Raw genomic sequence first — 18268 nt, forward strand, 5'->3', positions numbered from 1 at the left:
TTCTGACCCTGCGTGTTAGCCCTGACGTCTAAAGGAGAAGCATCTGACAAGAACAGAGACAAAAGTGGGAGCGAAAATGGGCACAGAAAGACGGAGAGAGGGAAAAAAAAAAAAAAGCAAAAAATGCTGAGGTTGATAGTGAATTTGTGCACAAGAGGGCCAAAGGCAGGAAAACGCAAACACTTGTATCTCTTCACCACTGGCCGGTGTGACAGGCATCTACGGGTGTAACGCTATGTGACTGTGTGGTGCTAAAGTCTTCCAACATAATTTCATCACATTTCAGCAACTACGTGCAATAGTCCCCCCTGACGAAGTCGTTCCTGGCCTACGGCTCTGTGAACAAGCTGAACTGAGGCAGAAATCAGTTATACCATATAAGCCTGACATTTCCTAGTGTCACTCAAGCTGCCAGTTTTTGTGCAAGTCTGTGACATTCTTGGAGACCTCAAACTCTGCTGATTTAGTTTGTGTGTTTGCATGTGTTAGGCTTATGGATATGTGGTCTGTGGACTGACTGACCCTGCTAACACTGTTTGCAAACACGCAGGATAAGGGTGCAGATTACCCAACAAGCTCTAATAGCTCATGGTTTCCAGGCAATATTTCAGTTCATAGGTTTTATAGATTATACAGCTCATTCATTCCAACCCTCAGTTTCAGGGGTCAAATCAGTTTTCAATAAAAAAAAAAAAAAGGCAACCACGTAAAAAGGAAGAATCAAACAAAATAAACTACTTGAAGTATTTGTCACCTTGTATCTAGCCCGATCTGTTCATCCTCTAATGGAGCACTATGGCACGTAAAATCTTCACTGTGATCTGAGAAGGTAGCGGCTTGTAAAATGATCCTTCTTCTTCAGCGGTTATGTTTCTACCACAGTTTGCAGTTACAGTCTTTGTGTTTGTGTGTGTGTGTGTGTGTGTGTGTGTGTGAGAGAGAGAGAGAGACATGCTGGTCTGTGTGTTTCACACATGTTTTGACAGTTCTGCAAACTAATCCCTATTGTTGCTTTGTGAGGCTGGAAGAGTTTGTGAGTGTGTGTGGCGAGGAGGCGGGGGTTTACTGTTGGAGAAAAACTGTTACGGCCTGGCCAAAACCTCTCCTACAGCTGATAGATTTTCTTGTACTCTAATTATACAGGGTTGCATACATGTGTCTCCTTTGAGTTTTGAGTCTATTTACTGTCTGCTAATTGTAATGAACAACATTAATTTTTGAAATGTTAAGGGATGCTGTACTACAGGATACTGTATCTAAGAGGCACGTCAGTAAGCTGTGAAGTTTATTTACTCTCACTAGAGTAAAATTAAAATAATAACTTACTGGGCTGCTGAGGATTCACAGTAGGTCGTATGTACACTAGCACAATGAGGTACATGGGCATGTTTTCTGGACTTTCAGTCAGAGAAAGACATGTAAACGTGCAGATGTGTCTGTTCCCTCCATCTTCTTGTGTGGTTTGGAATTCAGACTTTGCTTGGAGGGCATATCTGGGCGACAAGCCACCTCACCCACCCCAACCTTTCTCCTTGAGAATTGTCCTGACACACACCCATCTCCACCACCACCTCAAAACACACACACACACACACAGACACACACACACACACACACACACACTCTTTTCAAACCATGCTAAACCTTTAGGCCCAACAATACAGGCTGGACCTAATCTTATAACACTCGCCCAATCACATGGCTGGAAACTGAAGAGTGGAAGTGATTGGCTGGTGGCCACAGGGGCCAGTTAGGGGAAGGAGAACAAGACGAGACAACCATTGTTGATTGATTACCATGAAAGACACTATTGTTACCGACTTGAAGGCGGTGCACTGTGCCTGTATCAGGAGGAAACGCTGGCAGTCTTAAAATAGGTCACCAATGCACTAATGTCGTGTATACAAAATACGTCACTGAGATAGTGAGCTGTGCACAAGGCAATCCCACTAAGGTCCACAGATTATTAGCTGTGAGTAATATTGATTAGCTGCGGTGCAAAGGTCAGCCGAGCTTGTTTCTATCTGTGAATAACAAAGCACTTTGGAGAATGAAAGCAGGGGCAGAGTGATGGAAGAGAAGAGGTGAGGAAATATGGCCAGTTACCCTTGGCTATGTACTTATCAAACCAAAACTGGGCTTTATATCCACTCAACAACGCTTTTACTAATTATGACGACATATTAGGAATGACTTCAGCTCACCGCCATCTCATCTTTCCACATTGCAGGTTATGAAAACTGCTCCAAGAGAAGATTGAGCGTGTTTGTTTTGCTGGCAGCTTTTCGATTCCCAGAAAAATCACTCTGCAGCGTCTGCGCACACCAATAAGTCAACAGGGATTTGAACTGTAGCTCGGGAAGATAAGGTCGAAGCATGCTCAACTACATTCTCAAGTAATAAATGATTAGATGGCGCAGTAATCTTATTCAAGAAGAAAAAAGAAGTCAAAGTGTAGTCAAGATACTATAAAACTATATGGGAGCTTGGATAAAGTGGACTTCAGGGTTTTATTGATGCGCCTGGTTGTCTGATATTGGAACACATTTTTATCTGCTTGATTTTATCTTATTGAATTGAATTTCTTGGACTGACTGCTGTTTCTGGAATTTCTGTCTTCTACGCTACAGGCGAAGAACAATACTGTTCCTGATTCTCATCCAAGTGAATCTCCAACTGTTTGCAAAACACACTCACTCATACATGCTTTCCTTGTCTCCTTGTTCATCCTGCCACATACAGATAATAATAATAATAATAACCCAAAATCACGTCTTTTTACTTTACATCTTAGTGTCAGCAGTATCCGTCCGTACAATCACGATAAAATGTCAGCGTGCACCAGCAAACAAACACACCGCTTACTTACCATTTGTGTGAACCTGCCCCTTCACATGCAGACCAGCATTAATGCGTGACACAGATCAAATGCAAGATGCAAGAACACCCTCCATGTGAGCCACCGATCCCACATCCTGCTCACAATGCTGCAGCCCCTTTGAATCTGAATCCGCTGAATTGCTGCCAAAGTGAAGGCCTTCACTGTGTCAGTAGCACTGATAGAAAGAGACAGAGGGGCAGCGTGCCTCTATTCACAACCAACATACACATTAACATAACTCCCATAGCGCGGGTAAACCACCTTGCCACCTGTAGCTGCACAACCCACACTCAAGCTTGACTGCAGCTCTTTCCCACCCACTTCATTCACTTATTCTCCTCATTTTCATTTTTTTTTGCTTGTGCATGTGTGTGTGTGCCAGCAGAAGCATGTTATGTCGGACGGTTATGAGCTAATGAAGTGAGCACAATTGAATATGCAAGCAGACATCATTTATGTGTGGAGAAATCTGACGGGAGCTTGTCGAGCCTCTGAAGAGAACATATAAGAGGGGTAGAAACTTTAGAAATGTTTGAGAAAAACAGCATAACAAGGGTGACAATGTCTGCTCTGAGTGTTTGTGGGTGTGTTTCTGACCAAAGAATGATAAGCATCTAGAGAGATTAATATAAAAACACAGCTGGGGAAACTTGCTATCTCTCTCTCTCTCTCTCTCTCTCTCTTATGTTCACTTGTCTTAGATGAGGTTTTTTTTTTTTAGGATAAGGAGTTGGAGGGAGTGTCCTGAAGGCCAGTGGGAGCCTCCCCCAGGGTTGTGATTGGCTGAGGTTGTTGTGAGTGAGTGAAGGGGAGGCCAGTAGGAAGGTGAGTGGTCTGAGAGCCTGCTAGGGGGCAGGCAGCTGCAGAGAGCAGCTACCACTGCCTCTTAAAACCTAAGGTACTCCTCATTACTGCTACAGACTGACAGACAGAGAGCAGGGGAGGGCAGGAGACCGGTCTAAGAGAGGGAGAGGGACGAAGAGTGAGAAATTGTGAACAGGGAAAGTTAGAAATAAGCAGTCCTACTTGTGTGCTCACCCTTCCTTGACTGCTGCCTCTCCACTCCACTACCTGAGGCACACATACACACAAACACAGGGAGGTGTTTCAGGGAGGCTTAGAGGGCTGACTCTCCAGGGAAGAAGGGAATTAAACACTTGTTTTCAATCCACCGCGTCCACACTCAGGACACAAAAAGGGATTACAGCTTGTTCGTCTGCCCCACTTGTTCCTCTCTTCTGTCTGCATTTTGTCTTCACTGAGTTACTTTGGAGACTTTGGATACAACCTTCTTGAATTGTTGGTTCGAGCTAAGAGAGGCATGGCACACGGACAAAAGAGCCCCAGGTGGGCATTAACCCAGGGCTCCTTCAGCTTGGCACTGGGCCTGTCGCTCTTCTCTCTCCTCCTCCTCCTCCTCACTGTCTCAGCCGCAGATGAGTACGACTACTACAGCTGGCAGTCGGACAACTTCCACAATGGCCGCTTCTACACCAAGCAGCCCCAGTGTGTGGACATACCAGCTGACCTGCGCCTGTGCCACAATGTGGGCTACAAGAAGATGAGGCTGCCCAACCTCCTGGACCACGAGACCATGCCAGAAGTCAAGCAGCAGGCGGGAAGCTGGGTGCCCCTCCTGGCCAAACGCTGCCATGCTGATACCCAGGTCTTCCTGTGCTCGCTGTTTGCACCGGTGTGCCTGGACAGGCCCATCTATCCCTGCCGCTCGCTGTGTGAGGCTGTGAGGGACAGCTGTGCTCCGGTGATGGAGACCTACGGCTTCCCCTGGCCGGAGATGCTGACTTGTGATAAGTTTCCCATTGATAACGACCTCTGCATCCCAATGCAGTTCACTGGGAACCATGCGACGCAGCCACCAGGTAGGGCAGCTATGTGCACATACACCCACTCTAAAATGCACCCTCAGCCTCACACACACAAAAGCATCTACACACACAAACAAATTAAGTCCACAATAGTTTAAATAGCATCAATTTAGCTCCTAAATTCATCACTGCTAGAAAAAAAAAAGAGGTAAAACCTGTTTTTAATGTTTTTGCACACTAATTTCAATGCACTCTTAATATCCAAATTATCAAATGATGTTAAATGAATCAATAAATACAATACAAAATAAAACTTTGAACACTTTTCCCACACAGAGAGCATATCCTGGCTTGCCGTATTGATCGTTAATCTGTGCAAAACATGGTTTGTATACTAAAGGGTTTAGTTAGATGAGTTGTAACACATGCATTTTAGTGAGCAGCAGTAAATATTTTAGATTATACATGGGCTGCAAAATTATATCATAGTCATAAAAAATAAATGACCTATACTGTGTATTGTGTTGTGCACCATTAGAGGAAAGCAAATGAGGAAATAGTTTGTCTTTGCAAATTTCAGGACAATTTTCATATAAACTGAGGCATAACTAAGACAGATGGGTGTTAAAGAGCCTACAGGGTCAGAAACAGTGAGAGCCTGAAAATGGCTGTGTGGCTCATGTGGTTTTCCTGAACTGCAATGATGACAGATGAGACTTCAATTGAGAGACTATCCAGAGGAGGTCAGTGAGAGGGACAGGAGCAGTAGGGCTACAGGGGAAAGTTCTTGATTATGTGGACAGTTCGGGACGGCTCCCTGCCATCTCCACATGCCTCGGGGGGGGGGGGGGACAGAGACAGACTGAGAGGGAGAGAGAGAGAGAGAGAGAGAGACGGGAGACTGAAAGACTCCGGCCGCCAGATCGCTCACTGAGTTAAGATTAATGGACTGTGATGTTAAACACACCTTAACAGAAAAGGTGAAACACATACATATCCAAGCACACACACACATGCACACACACACACACACCCGCCTTTATCAGAAGACATCCATCAACAGCTAATCAATCTAACAACGAAGTGAATGGAGGATGTCTTTTTTTAAGCTGACATGCAAGTAACTAACTAAAGTTGGTCTGCAGAGTGTGAATACATGAAGAAATAAACACAACAGGGATGAAATAAGAAACAAAACATCATCAAACTAAGGTTTCTGAGAGAGATTTGATTCCCAAAAAATGGAAAATATTATATAATGCTTCTCAGGGAATGAGTAAAAGAACAGACAGATGGGCTAATAGTGAGCTGTGAGAGGCAGAATGGGAACTAAATAGAGGGAATTAGGTGTGTGTGTGTGTGTGTGTCTACTTATACAGCCTCTTCACAAAAGCAGTCAGTGCTGAGAGGGGGAGAGAGGGAGTCGATGAGAGTCTTTAGACGGTGGAGGGGGACAGTCCCCACTGTGTCCCAGCCTGCTAGGCCTTTGTTGGGCCTGGCAGCCAGCAGGCCAATTAGCTAGAAGGCCAATTACTGAGTTCCCACTAATTAGTCGACATGACAGGACAAGAGAGGCAGGCAGAGAATGGGAATGGCTAGAGTCTGATTGTCCCTGAGAGAGCCGAATGGAGAGGAGAGAAAGAAGAGGGAAGCGGGAGGGTAAAGGGAGGCAGACAGTGCATTGAATTAGAGAAAAGCTGCTTCCTGCTGCAGAAAAAGTGTCTGCCTCTCTGCTTTCAATGGGATCTTGGAGAAAATGGTTTATTATTCTCATTGTTCCATTTTTGTGCCTTTAACCGTTTATTGCCATTTCTTATCTACTTAAGTTGCACTGTTCCTGAACGTTAATATTTCATTTGATATAAATATGTAGTAAATGTGTTTTCCTTAACTTGAGCTGCACTTTGATTTATTATACTGATTCACTAAAGCACGGAAATGAAAGCCTTTAATGCCAAAACATCATTTTAGTCCTGTCAGTCATAAGACGCTGTGTGATATATCATTGTTTTTTATGAATAATGTTCACCGCCTACTGATATCTAACTATCTACCCAGCTAAAAAAAAAAAACTGGTCTGGTGAATTCATGCGGAGCTGACTTATTCCATTAGGGAAAATGGCAGTTCTGTTTTTGTAGGACTGGTATCAACTATGTGACACTTTGGCTTTGCAGAGCCATAACTCATTATTTTACAAGCTCCCTGAGAAGGAGGCAGCTTAAACTTTTATCTGTCACCTCAAACATGCAACTGTTTGTTGATCCTATCAAATAAAATAATGATCGGCGGCGGCAGATTACAGAAAGTGGCTCAAGATAAGTGGAAATATAGAAAAGGATTTTTGCTTTTAGACACTTAACAATATGTTGAATTACATTTTAAAGACTAAATTAAAAAAAACTGAATATTGATTAAGTTTAACAATTAAATGTGAGCATGCGCTTGTGTGTGTGTGTGTGTCTGCGCGTGTGTGTGTGTGTGTGTGTGTGGTTTTTGGAAACTGAGAGTGAACCCATATCACTTTTAGCCCGAAGGCTCAGTCACTGACATTTTGTTAAAAACCAGAGATTCTCAGATGTGCCGATGAGGCCATCCTGAGGACAAGGTTTTGGCTCCAAAACACACATGCACGCGCACACACACACATATAACAACACAAATGCACACACACACACACACACACACCAACACAGCCAGAAATAATAAAAAGGAATTTCAGCTAAGAGCTGTTAGAAGTGAGTTTCCTGGGAACGCTGTGTGTCAAAGGACATGAATGATTATCTTCACACAGGATCATATGAGGTCTCTTATGGTAATCCAGGTGAATCTTGGGGAGTTGGAGCAATCACAGGAATTAGGCGGTGTTCTATCTGGTGTTTTCCCTGTCCGGGAGGCCCTGATGTTACCTGAGCTATTCTGCAATTACACGATATAGCATGGTTCGTGGCCTCCTGTGGAAACTAACAGTACAGAGTTAGATTCGCTTTCCACCTCTCTGTCATAGCCAAAACTGAGAGGAACACCACCACCACCACCTGAGCTCAGGTTGTGTGTGTGTGTGTGTGTAACAGGGGCCCATGGGGTGTGATTATGTGAAACACAAGTCTGTAGATATTATACCAAGGAAGACAAGCAGACTGCTGACAAAAGAGGTCCCAGGCATCCAGGGAGCGAAAAAGGCCAGCTGAGCTCAGACTGTCAGGCAGAGCACAGTTAATGTCACCCGTCAACCTCACCTCATTGATTTAATGATGCTGCTTTTAGCTACTGCCAGCAACAGCAAATCAACAGGTATTCCAAGCATAGGTGGGACTCTGCACTGTCCGTCTAAGAGCCTGGCGTAAACTCCATAACTCAAATTGCATGCTCCTCAAGACAATATGCACGTTGTCCGGCGAAACTCGTTGAAATTGCATGGTGTGAAAGATATTGTCTGTCCTCGCCGTACTCATTGATGCGGCTAGTGTAAGTTACAACCGTGCTAAAGGAGACAGGCAACACTGTCAGGTCCCCAGCAGCACAATGGGTGCTACTCATGTGGCCCTGGCTGCTATATGAAAGGGAAAATGTGATCCAATGCTCTGTGCATGGACGACTGCCTCGGCCTTTTGAGAATGTATTTTCTCTTCTGTATAGGATTCCTACCGATGCAAGGGGCGTGCTGTGTTTAAGGGGCCCTGGGGGCTGCCTTTGGGCCGTATTTAAGTCCTGCTCTGTCTGTCTGCATGCCACATTGAAACAGATGTTAGGCCGTCCGACATAAATCATACGCTGCATTTCATCTCCGGCACAGTACCATTTTATGTCATAAGTGTTGCTGCTCGTAACATAAAGGGTACAAATGAGGCATGAGATAGTGACCCGCACATACTTTAAATGGAACGTTCTTGCAATAAAAGTTGCTGTGATGCTCAGGCCACAGGGCATGAGGTGCAAGAAACGTCGAGGGATCGGATGACGGTATTGTTAGATCTGGTTATCTTTTACTGCGAAGATATGCTTGAGTGTATGTGAGAAGAAGTGTATAACTTCTAATTCACAACCACTAACATTTCACCCAATTGTAAAATAAATTTCAAGCACATCTGCGATATGTTATGAACATAAAATGTGATTTATGGTGTCAAATGGAGTCTTTTAGGAATAAATGCGCACGGCGTTGTCCTAATGCAATAAACTAATTACGACAAAATGACGACGATGATGTAATCGTTGTGTTGTCATGTTTTTGGAGGTCACAGCAGAAAAATATGCTAGAGGCTATATTTCATATAGGAGCACAATGACACCTCTTAATGGGGTCTTCTATTCCAAAACTATGTCATTATTTGACAAATGGCTTTGCACATCTTTATCAATAGCATTGAAGTGCCCTCAAGCAAGGTTAAGAGCTTTTTTCTAACACTGAGGAGATTCTGTTGCCTTTCGCAGTGTTCAATCGGGCGATTTAATTTGTTGAAAATACTTAGATGGAAAACCAGAGGAGAAAAAGCCAGTGAGAAGGGGACAAGAGACAAAATATACATCAGGGGGAGAGAGTGAAATGGAGAAAGTGATATTAACCTCAGAGCCATGATTAAGTGAAGTTGTGCAGTTACATTACTGGACTCTTGCCGAACGTCATTTCCACTCTGGCTTGCTGTTTGAGGATTAACAGCAGGGCTTTCCAACAGACCACCTCCCTACTCGCCCTGCTCCTATTACCTCTTACCCTCAATCATCGAGTCCAAACCTCTTCGCCCGCTGAGAGACAACAACAGCTCTAAAAGACAACAATATAACATTCCTCACTGTGATTGAGGGCGTTAAAGTTTCTTTAACTAAGTCTATAACCCAGCATGCGAGTGATGAAAAGCAGCACACGAAAACCTCCTCCTCGTAATTACCTGTGTTCATTTCTAAATTCATTTCAATTCATTTTCAAATTCAATTCATTTTGCTGGCAAATGTAATCGTTACCTCGATTATGTTCCCCGACAAACATTTCTTTCAGTGAATTAAACACCTCAGGTACAGCGGCGGCATACAAAGTGCAGGACTGTCACCCTAAAATCCTCGTCCACAACCTGCTCTGTTGTTGAGTTTAGGCGACAAAAGCACTTTGGTTAAGGTTAAGGAAAGATTGTGATTTCGTTTTGGCAGGAAACTTAGACAGGTATTCAAAGAAATACAGACAATAAAGGAAAAGCGTCATCAGTAAACATTTTAATGACACATTCCCTTTTTTCTGACTTGCCAACATTAACTATGTCAACCAAAGAAAAAACATAACTCTCATAATTTAATCTCATGGCATAGTCAAACACAAAACAGACCAAAAAACCTTTAACTGCTTTGAGATAATGGCAAAATACATCAGTGACCTAATGTCAAAATATTTGCGGAGCAGAAATGTGTCCAGGAAAAAGAAAAAAGAAAGAAAAACACACCGAGACACACAACAGTGGCTCCCATCAGAACATGATGGTGATTCCCCCCTTTGGAGAGCAGACTGTGATGAGGGCCGTCATCCCTTAATTGAATTCTCAGCAGCATCCAAATGGTGGTTCGCAGTCCAAACTCAACTAAGTTTCACGGAGGCAACGCTCTCTCCTGACACATGCTCTGGCATCACAACAAATGGGCCTCCTGCCAACATACCACCCCTGTAAAACCAGAGTGAATTACCGTGGAGTCTGAATAAGATGTAACAGCTTCAAGGGAATCATTCAAAACAGACAAATCCAGAGTTTTGGCATCTCTTGATCTGTGTGTGTGTGTGTATGCTTGGGTGTGTGTGTGTGTGTGTCTCTGTGCTCTTGTTCCAGTCTTCATGTCAGCACCAGACTATTAGAGGCCTGACCCTGTGGGCTTCGCAGGTCTCCTGTCTGTGAAAGTATGAGAACCCTCAGAGGAGAAAAACTGGCAGGTACTCTGCAAGAACATGGTTCAACTCCCTTTGACGCACACATACGAGTGCATACACACATGCATAGAGTCAGCGGTGGTTAGGGGGTTCACCTCCCCTCGACCCGAGCAGCGAAGCATGCTAAACTTTGACCCCTCTCATTATCTGCCCAGACGCTGAGGTTTGGGCTCGGGTGATAACCTTTGAACCCTGACTTTTAACCCAGGGGCCTGGGCTGGACTGTGCTAGAATAATCCTGTGTGTGTTTGCACGAGTGTGTGTGTGTGTGTAAGTGTGAGACGTACAGGAAAAGAAAGAGAACATTTTCAAGCTTTTGGGGGGAGAGATCCGAACATATTTTGGTATTTTGATATTGTGGTGAGTGAATAGCAGAAAAATTTAGCTCTCCTGTAAGCAGTCGTCCTGAAAAAGGCTGCTTACTCAGCAGCAGGTCAGCGCTGCTGTCCCATCAGACAGGCTCTCTAATGATATTTCCCTGCCCTGTAGGTGTGTATATGTGGTGTGGGGAAGACTTCAATACCACATCCTCTCCCCCTGACCCTTTCTAATATTATACCTTGTTCTCCCGATTGGCTGAAAGCTCTGTATTGCGGATGAGTGGGCTGATATTAGATGTGTACAGCCACAACCAGCCCCTGGATTACATCGGAGTTTATGCAATAATTGTCATAACAAAGTTTGATATTGAAGAACCTTTGGAGAAAATTGCAAGGTTCAATGAAGCAGGTCTGTGTGTGTCCGTGTCCGAGAAGGAACAGACTGAGTGCTTTGAAAACAAGTTTAGTAAGCGGCAGTGAATATTTAACTCAAAATGTCTTGATAATATAATCAAATTTCCAAGCATAGTTGGTCAGTTTATTGTTGTATATGTGTAGCGTAAATGCGTGGAAACAAGCAAGATTTGGAGCTAGAGAAATACAAAGAGGCTTCATGCATGGCCTTGAGTTGTATCTCCACTGTGTGGGTACTCAAAAACAATAATCACAAAGTCCCAAATCAAAGTTAGTGAGGCTGCACATGCTTTTGAGCAAAGCAGGCATGACCATACATTTTGAGTTAAAAATAAACTGAACTTGTTGCTTTGGTTTCCCCTTGCTGTTTCACAATGTGTGGTTGCTGTGTGGCCTAAGTGCCGGCTGTGTCTGTGTACTGAATCACTTTTCACCGTGTTCAGCTGCTCCTGATGCAGCGTTTACCTTTCAGAAAAGCCAAGACCACGCCTGCACCACCAAAATATACAAGGGCCAGAATGAAAACATTTTGTCCAGTATAATTGCAGGGCAAACATCAGTCCGCCTGCTGGACTATATATTCGCACCACAGCAAATAGCATCTGACAAGAGGAGGGGGGCAGCAAATAGGTGCCTCAAAAGTGCTTAGGACTTAATGATTTCATACCTACATGGCTTTGCTTTTGCTGACTGCACTTGACTACCGATGACCTAAACTCAGCTATTAGATATTAGCTCATCTAGCCTCAACAGAACTCTGTGAAATGTGACTTGGTGTAGTTGTTAATGACAAATGACTTTTCTGTCCCCTCAGTGTCGAAGGTGTGCCCCCCATGTGACAACGAGCTGAAAGCAGACAACATCATGGAGCATTACTGTGCAAGTGACTTCGGTAAGTACAGTGTCAGCAACTGACAGGGGTGAGACCTGCATGTAGACACATAAACACTACAGTACACCGCACAGCAGGGCCAGTCGGTTGTTGTTGGGCTCTAAGCAGAAATAACGACAGCTATTCATTTAAAAAATTGGTTTTGGTTTTAAACTTGATAATATTACAATAAAAGCAGTGGATTATGTTATGAGTTGTCTACAGCCAGTATTGTAATACTGTGGGATAGCAAACGCAATAACAGGGTTACTGCAAAATAACTATTGTTCTCTCACCTGCACATATACAGTCTTGTCAAAAATACAACATTAAAATACAGTATGCACTCAGTTCTTCAATGTTAACACCTCTGAATTTACAAAAGACAAAATTGGCATTAAAACCAGCTAACAGTTAAACCATTCATATGTGGTTGGTATGGTATACATAAAAATAATACAGTTTGGGATTTAGGATTTTTTTCATTACATACTCTTTGTTTCAGTTTCGATCTTCTTTCTCTTCCATCAAACCGTTTGTTCTGTTGTACCACATGTTTGCACAGACATGAACAAGCAGAACACACATTAAAGTTGGACTGTTCCCCTGTTAACATAACCCCTTTCTTCTGAGTAAATTGATAAATTAACAGCTTTCAGTCCCCAGCGTTTGTTCAACACTATTTCCTAAACTTTCCCCACTTCCCAGCATTCCTGTTTCACCACAGCAATGACCTGCTCATGAAGCCAGAGCATAATTATTCCATTATTTCTGCTGATCAAGGACTTTGGCTCCTCGTACTCCACAGCAGCTGAATGTCTGCATGCATGGACTGTGGGCCTTAGCCTTTAGAGTTAATGATATACTTCTCTCTATTTTCTCCGTTCAGAAGATTCTGAGTACTGAAGTAGAAATGGTGACAAAAAAAAAAAGATTCATAACCTTTGGAGACGCATGATGAACAATGGCTTATGTTTCTGAACAGAGCAGAGGGAATGCTGTAATTGAAAAAGAAGTGTGGCCAGACCATATTTCTGCGCTGTCATGTCACAGAGGAAATGTTTGCACTTTAAAAGAGACCAAATTTCGTAATGCATCTTCTGGCAATTGCCCACACCTACAATATGGCCTGAATATACAGAACATGATCCATTATACATCATAAATTATTAAACACCCAACTCATCACGTCCAACAACAACAATCAAAACATGTCTGTGCATATTGCTCACTCTTTGAACTGCAGCCAAAATATAGGCTCATCTCGATAATTAATCATGACTTTACCGAATCACACACGTTTGTGTGTCTGATTAATTTCAGGATTACAAATCTCAATCTTCCGACATGAGGGTGTTTCAGGGATCAGACAGCAGCACGGAGATTCTTTCTGTTCATTAGAATGAAACATGATTATGTGTGGAAGCAGATAGCCAACCATCCACAGACATTTTATTGGCTATTAATGTATGTCACTGGATGAGACATGAGGATGAGTAGAGAGGTCAAGATAGCCCTGATGTATGGATTTGGAGTTCAAGGCAAGAATGACTAGACAATGTTATTCTATAGGGCGGTAGCTGATTACAGCTTGATCTCATGCCTCATGAATGTTGTTACCTTTTCATCTTCGGACACCGTTCGCCCTCAGAGCATTTTGTACAATGTATTTTGTTACGGTCTACTTTTGAAGTCTGATCTATCCACATTCCTTGTTTTACCATCCAGCAGCGTGGCACAAATGACAAGAGTAGAAAACAAAGGGGGAAGGGGCAGTGAGTCTGGCAGAGGATGACATGAAGCCCACACAGCTGGTTGGTAGGGGAGGTTTTCTTGCTTTAGCTTCAAGGAAATCTGTTTCTCCTCCAAGTAACGGCACACTTTCTCTCTTCTTGGCTTTCTGTCGGCTTCTACATTTACATCCCCCTCTGCTCACTTGTGTAGCGAGTGTATAAGGACGTGTAGACTTTGTATAAAGATGTGGTCACAGGGACACTGGTCAGGCTGCACTGCATCACTTATGACCGAATATGAGTGGACATTCAAAGTGAAGCAGGGAGGAAAATCATTTTATCCTTCGTATCTTTACTGAACACACACACACACACACACACACACACACACACACACACACACATGAATGCACTCATTCAGAAAAATACGCACTGGTTTGAGCATGTAGGCTCACAAGTGCAGCACATGAACACATGCCTTCAGTGAAGGAGCTGGATGGGAACTAGGATGTGGATGAGAGGCAACTCAGCGCACACATTCCTTCTTGAACATGCTATCACTTCACATGTACTATATACGTATCAGAGTGTATCGAGGGATGTTTATGCAACCATAGACAAGCAGGCGAGAAGTGAAATGGCGATCTTCCAACACGCTTTGGTACATAGCAATGCTTCATACCGGCCCTGCGCCTTTGCCCGGCTCATGATTAATTTCACCTGTCAAAATGTTCACCCAGAGAATTCCACTCTCAAATGCTTGGAAGTTCAATTTTAATCCCTCGCATGTTAAAATGTGAACTCATAAACATGAGGCTCGATGGGAGATACAAGTTAGTACCTCATTAGGTTGATAAATTTGAGTTTGCTGTAACCAAACTCCACATATACTGAGAAGGGTGTAAAGAGGTTCTGTATCTGGTCTGTATTTTCTGCTACGGAACAGAAAGCACAAACAGAGGAGCACAATGCAGAATATGCAGAAACATTACCGTCTTAGACATAACAATTGGACAAAAAAATGAGGACTAAAAACACGTTTAACCCAGATGTAAAAGGAAAATGTTCAATGTCAGTGTTCAGAGATCTTGAATTGCAATTTGCCCATTACGACTTGTACTCACCCTCAAGGCCTTAAAACTTAACTTGCCTAAGAAAAGGCTGGTTTTAACTCCAAAAACATGTCCTCCTTTTTGTTTATCTCCCTTTTTCCAGTTTTCCTCGAGTTAGACTTGCAAACGTATACACAGGATGTGGTTTTTATACTCTGTAGGAGAGGTTAAATGATGATACTCAGGAGAGGCATAAAATAGCTGCCTTCTTAGCACAGAGTTTAGTGCTAGTCTTGCAGAAAGAATAAATGTCACATCTTCCTCAAAGTAGATGGAAACAGGGGAATCAGACTGACACATTAACAGTTCGTGGGTGTAAATATCTGTGTTTTACAGATGTAAAGTTGAACCGACTTACAAATATCACTTCCTCTCTTCTTCTGCAGCCCTCAAGATGAAAATCAAAGAGGTGAAGAAGGAGAAGGGCGACCGGAAGCTCATTGCAGCGCAAAAAAAGAAAAAAGTGTTGAAGCAGGGTGTGCTAAGGAAGAAGGACCTGAAGAAACTGACCCTGTACATCAAGAACGGTGCCAACTGCCCATGCTCCCAGCTGGACAGTCTGGGATCCAACTTCCTCATCATGGGCCGCAAAGTGGACCAGCAGCTGCTGCTCATGTCCATTCACAAGTGGGACAAGAAGAGCAAGGAGCTCAAGTTCGCCATCAAGTACATGAAGTCCCATCAGTGTCCCACCTACCACACGGTCTTCCAGTGACGCGACTCCATGTAGGCCTACGTTTCGCAGAATCCACAAATCGCTCCCCGCATTCCACCCTGTTCCACGTAGATCCTAATTCTCATTTCAATAACGTGTCCCTGAGCACCAGATCCCTGCAAAATCTGTTACCAGCCCACTACATAGTCCTACAAGGGTTTGCAGGGTGGTCACGGTTTTATTTTCTCAGCTTTAACATGAATCAGGTAGTCAAGGGGGTCGTTCTGATCTGCTTAGATGAATTCAGGCATTTTAATGTTGGAGAGGGGGAAAGCTGCACACTCTGCAGCACCCTCGAAACCCCACAAATTCTATAACATGAGATAATTCTATTTCCCGAAGTAAAAAAAAAAACAGACATTTTGATCAACCCTATGCAATTAAACAGAATCTTTCTTAATAATTCTACTCTCCTCTTCTGATATAGTAGAATCAATCACTTGTATGATATCTTACAGCAACTTTATCAATTAGAAAGTAGCGTTAAGAAATAGGAACCGGAAGATTTGAGGCAACTATTTGAGGGAGAACATGTTCGATAATGTAATGATTATAGTCAGACAGAATGGAAAGGGAGCCGAGTGGGAAGGCAGGAGTAAAAAGAGCTGAGAGACACGATACGCTACATGTGGGCTGTGCAATGGGCCAGTGCACACACTGGCACAGAGCTCCCAGGAACAACATCAAAGCAGAGAAATGTAGATGATCCACTTAACTGTATGTTTTAATAATGTATAAAGTAGGTAATTCAGATGAATACTAGATGATTAGAAAACTGGGCTTTTCTCTTGTATCCCTTCTGGGAAAGAAGAAGGATGGAATGAGACAGACTGACGGACTGGAGGATGCTTCCACTGACTTTGTACAGCACCGTTTTCGTGGCCTGAAAGAGGGAAACTTGAATTCTTTTTTTGCTTTTTCAATTGGAGAGAGAGAGAGAAGGAGGTTAAGGCAGAGAAGACATCTTCCTGAACACATGTGGAGAATCAAAGAGAAAGAAAGAGAGAGAAAGAGACTCTGGACAGAACCAACAATGTTGGGTTGATACGTCTCTGATACTTGCTATTTTTCACTATCACTCTTCAAATGTTTCTTTTTTTTTTTTTTTTTTTTACTTAAATTTTTGAATTTGCTTCAGTTAAACTTCTATGGTATGAAAGCAGAAATCATACATACAGACATAGCACCTGAATTCACTGCTGCCGTAGCAATAAAAGATGCAAATTTAACTTTGACAATATTTTCTAATCAGTTAACCTGTAAGTAGTTCTGTTACTGAATACATCTTTGTTTTACAAAAAAAAGTAAATGAATAAAATATATTTGAAATTTTTATAAAGAATATTTCTTTGAAATGTGCCATTTCTTCATTGTGATTAAACTACAAAGTGCACACCTCTTTTCTGACTTCATCACCTGGACAAAACAAACAAGCGCATTCTTACACACACATACATGAAAAATCCTCATTTGATGCAAAACAGAAGTGTGCACTCTGCTGGGTCTGTGTGATGTTTGTTAGATTTCATTTCCCATTTGAAAGACAGAAAGCAATAGAACATGTTATGCTTTTTTGAGGTTGAGAGATTAGATAATGATTTAAATGCAATTAGATGCAGTCAATGGATAGACAGAAAATTACTCAGATTTTCTTTTTTTCTTTTTTTTATATGTTCCAATCTGTTGAAATGTAGAAAATTAAAAACAGTTGAAATATAGAAAATTAAAAACATGCCCAACATCTTAATTTCTCCAATCTTACTTTCCATCATTGCATCAGCTGAGGGAAACTTTACACAGACCTAACACATGTTGTTTCTCCCTAAAAGCTTGAGACTTCACAAAGCGAGATGCACATGGCCTGCCTTGCACCTACACTTCTCCTTTCAAAGGGAAAAAAGAGATGAAACCTAAATTACGCTCTGTGCAATGCCAAAATCTTCCAGACCCACACTGGGCCCTCGGCTTTACACAAAGCCTGGGCTACAAAACCACCAGCATTTAAAGTTAAAGATTAAAGGGGTGACGCAGACAGACAGCAGGCTGCATTGTAACTGACCAACTTTATCAAAACCACCCAGAGCTTAATCACTCCAGACGCGCACACAACTAATTCACTGCAATAAAAAAAGATTTGGCATCTTTGTTCTCCAAAATACAAGATGGATCAACTGTGACACTGTAAAATGTTTAACGTCTTACGCCCATATTTCCCGAAATGTGGAGACTTCTGGAGACTGTTCGAAGCATGAACGCCAGTGGAGTGATGACCTATTTCCAGCTGATGGTGGAGATAGTGCACACTGTGTGGAATGACAGAAACAGGAGAAGACAGGGACAATGGCTGGACTCCTAACCTACAAATTCTCTGCGAGCGATCAAACATTGATAACCACTGAGCTAGAAATCCACGTTTTCCACAGGTGGAGAGGCCTTTGTTGGAAAGTGTTCCCCTCCTTTAGAGTTGAATCACCTCTCATGTCACAGATC

At 42.8% G+C, this 18268-nt stretch overlaps 2 protein-coding genes across 4 annotated transcripts in view; one reads left to right on the forward strand and one right to left on the reverse strand.

The window, feature by feature from the left end:
- Positions 1-18268, reverse strand: part of slc25a16 (solute carrier family 25 member 16) — a 391343-nt gene that overhangs the window by 91592 nt on the left and 281483 nt on the right. The window lies entirely within an intron of this gene.
- sfrp5 (secreted frizzled-related protein 5) lies at positions 3809-17086 on the forward strand. Its single transcript, XM_070840872.1, has 3 exons — positions 3809-4761; positions 12162-12239; positions 15450-17086. Exons 1-3 carry the CDS (start codon positions 4203-4205, stop codon positions 15776-15778), a joined length of 966 nt encoding a protein of 321 aa, XP_070696973.1. The 5' UTR covers positions 3809-4202; the 3' UTR covers positions 15779-17086.

The sequence above is a fragment of the Pempheris klunzingeri genome, chromosome 12 (genome assembly GCF_042242105.1).
Source record: "Pempheris klunzingeri isolate RE-2024b chromosome 12, fPemKlu1.hap1, whole genome shotgun sequence".
In the NCBI taxonomy this organism is placed as follows: Eukaryota; Metazoa; Chordata; class Actinopteri; order Acropomatiformes; family Pempheridae; genus Pempheris; species Pempheris klunzingeri.

Coding starts and splice junctions, on each gene's coding strand:
- sfrp5 (XM_070840872.1), top strand. CDS start 4,203: ATGGCACACGGACAAAAGAGCCCCAGGTGGGCATTAACCCAGGGCTCC. Junction 4,762..12,161: donor CCATGCGACGCAGCCACCAG/GTAGGGCAGCTA, acceptor CTGTCCCCTCAG/TGTCGAAGGTGTGCCCCCCA. Junction 12,240..15,449: donor TTACTGTGCAAGTGACTTCG/GTAAGTACAGTG, acceptor CTTCTTCTGCAG/CCCTCAAGATGAAAATCAAA.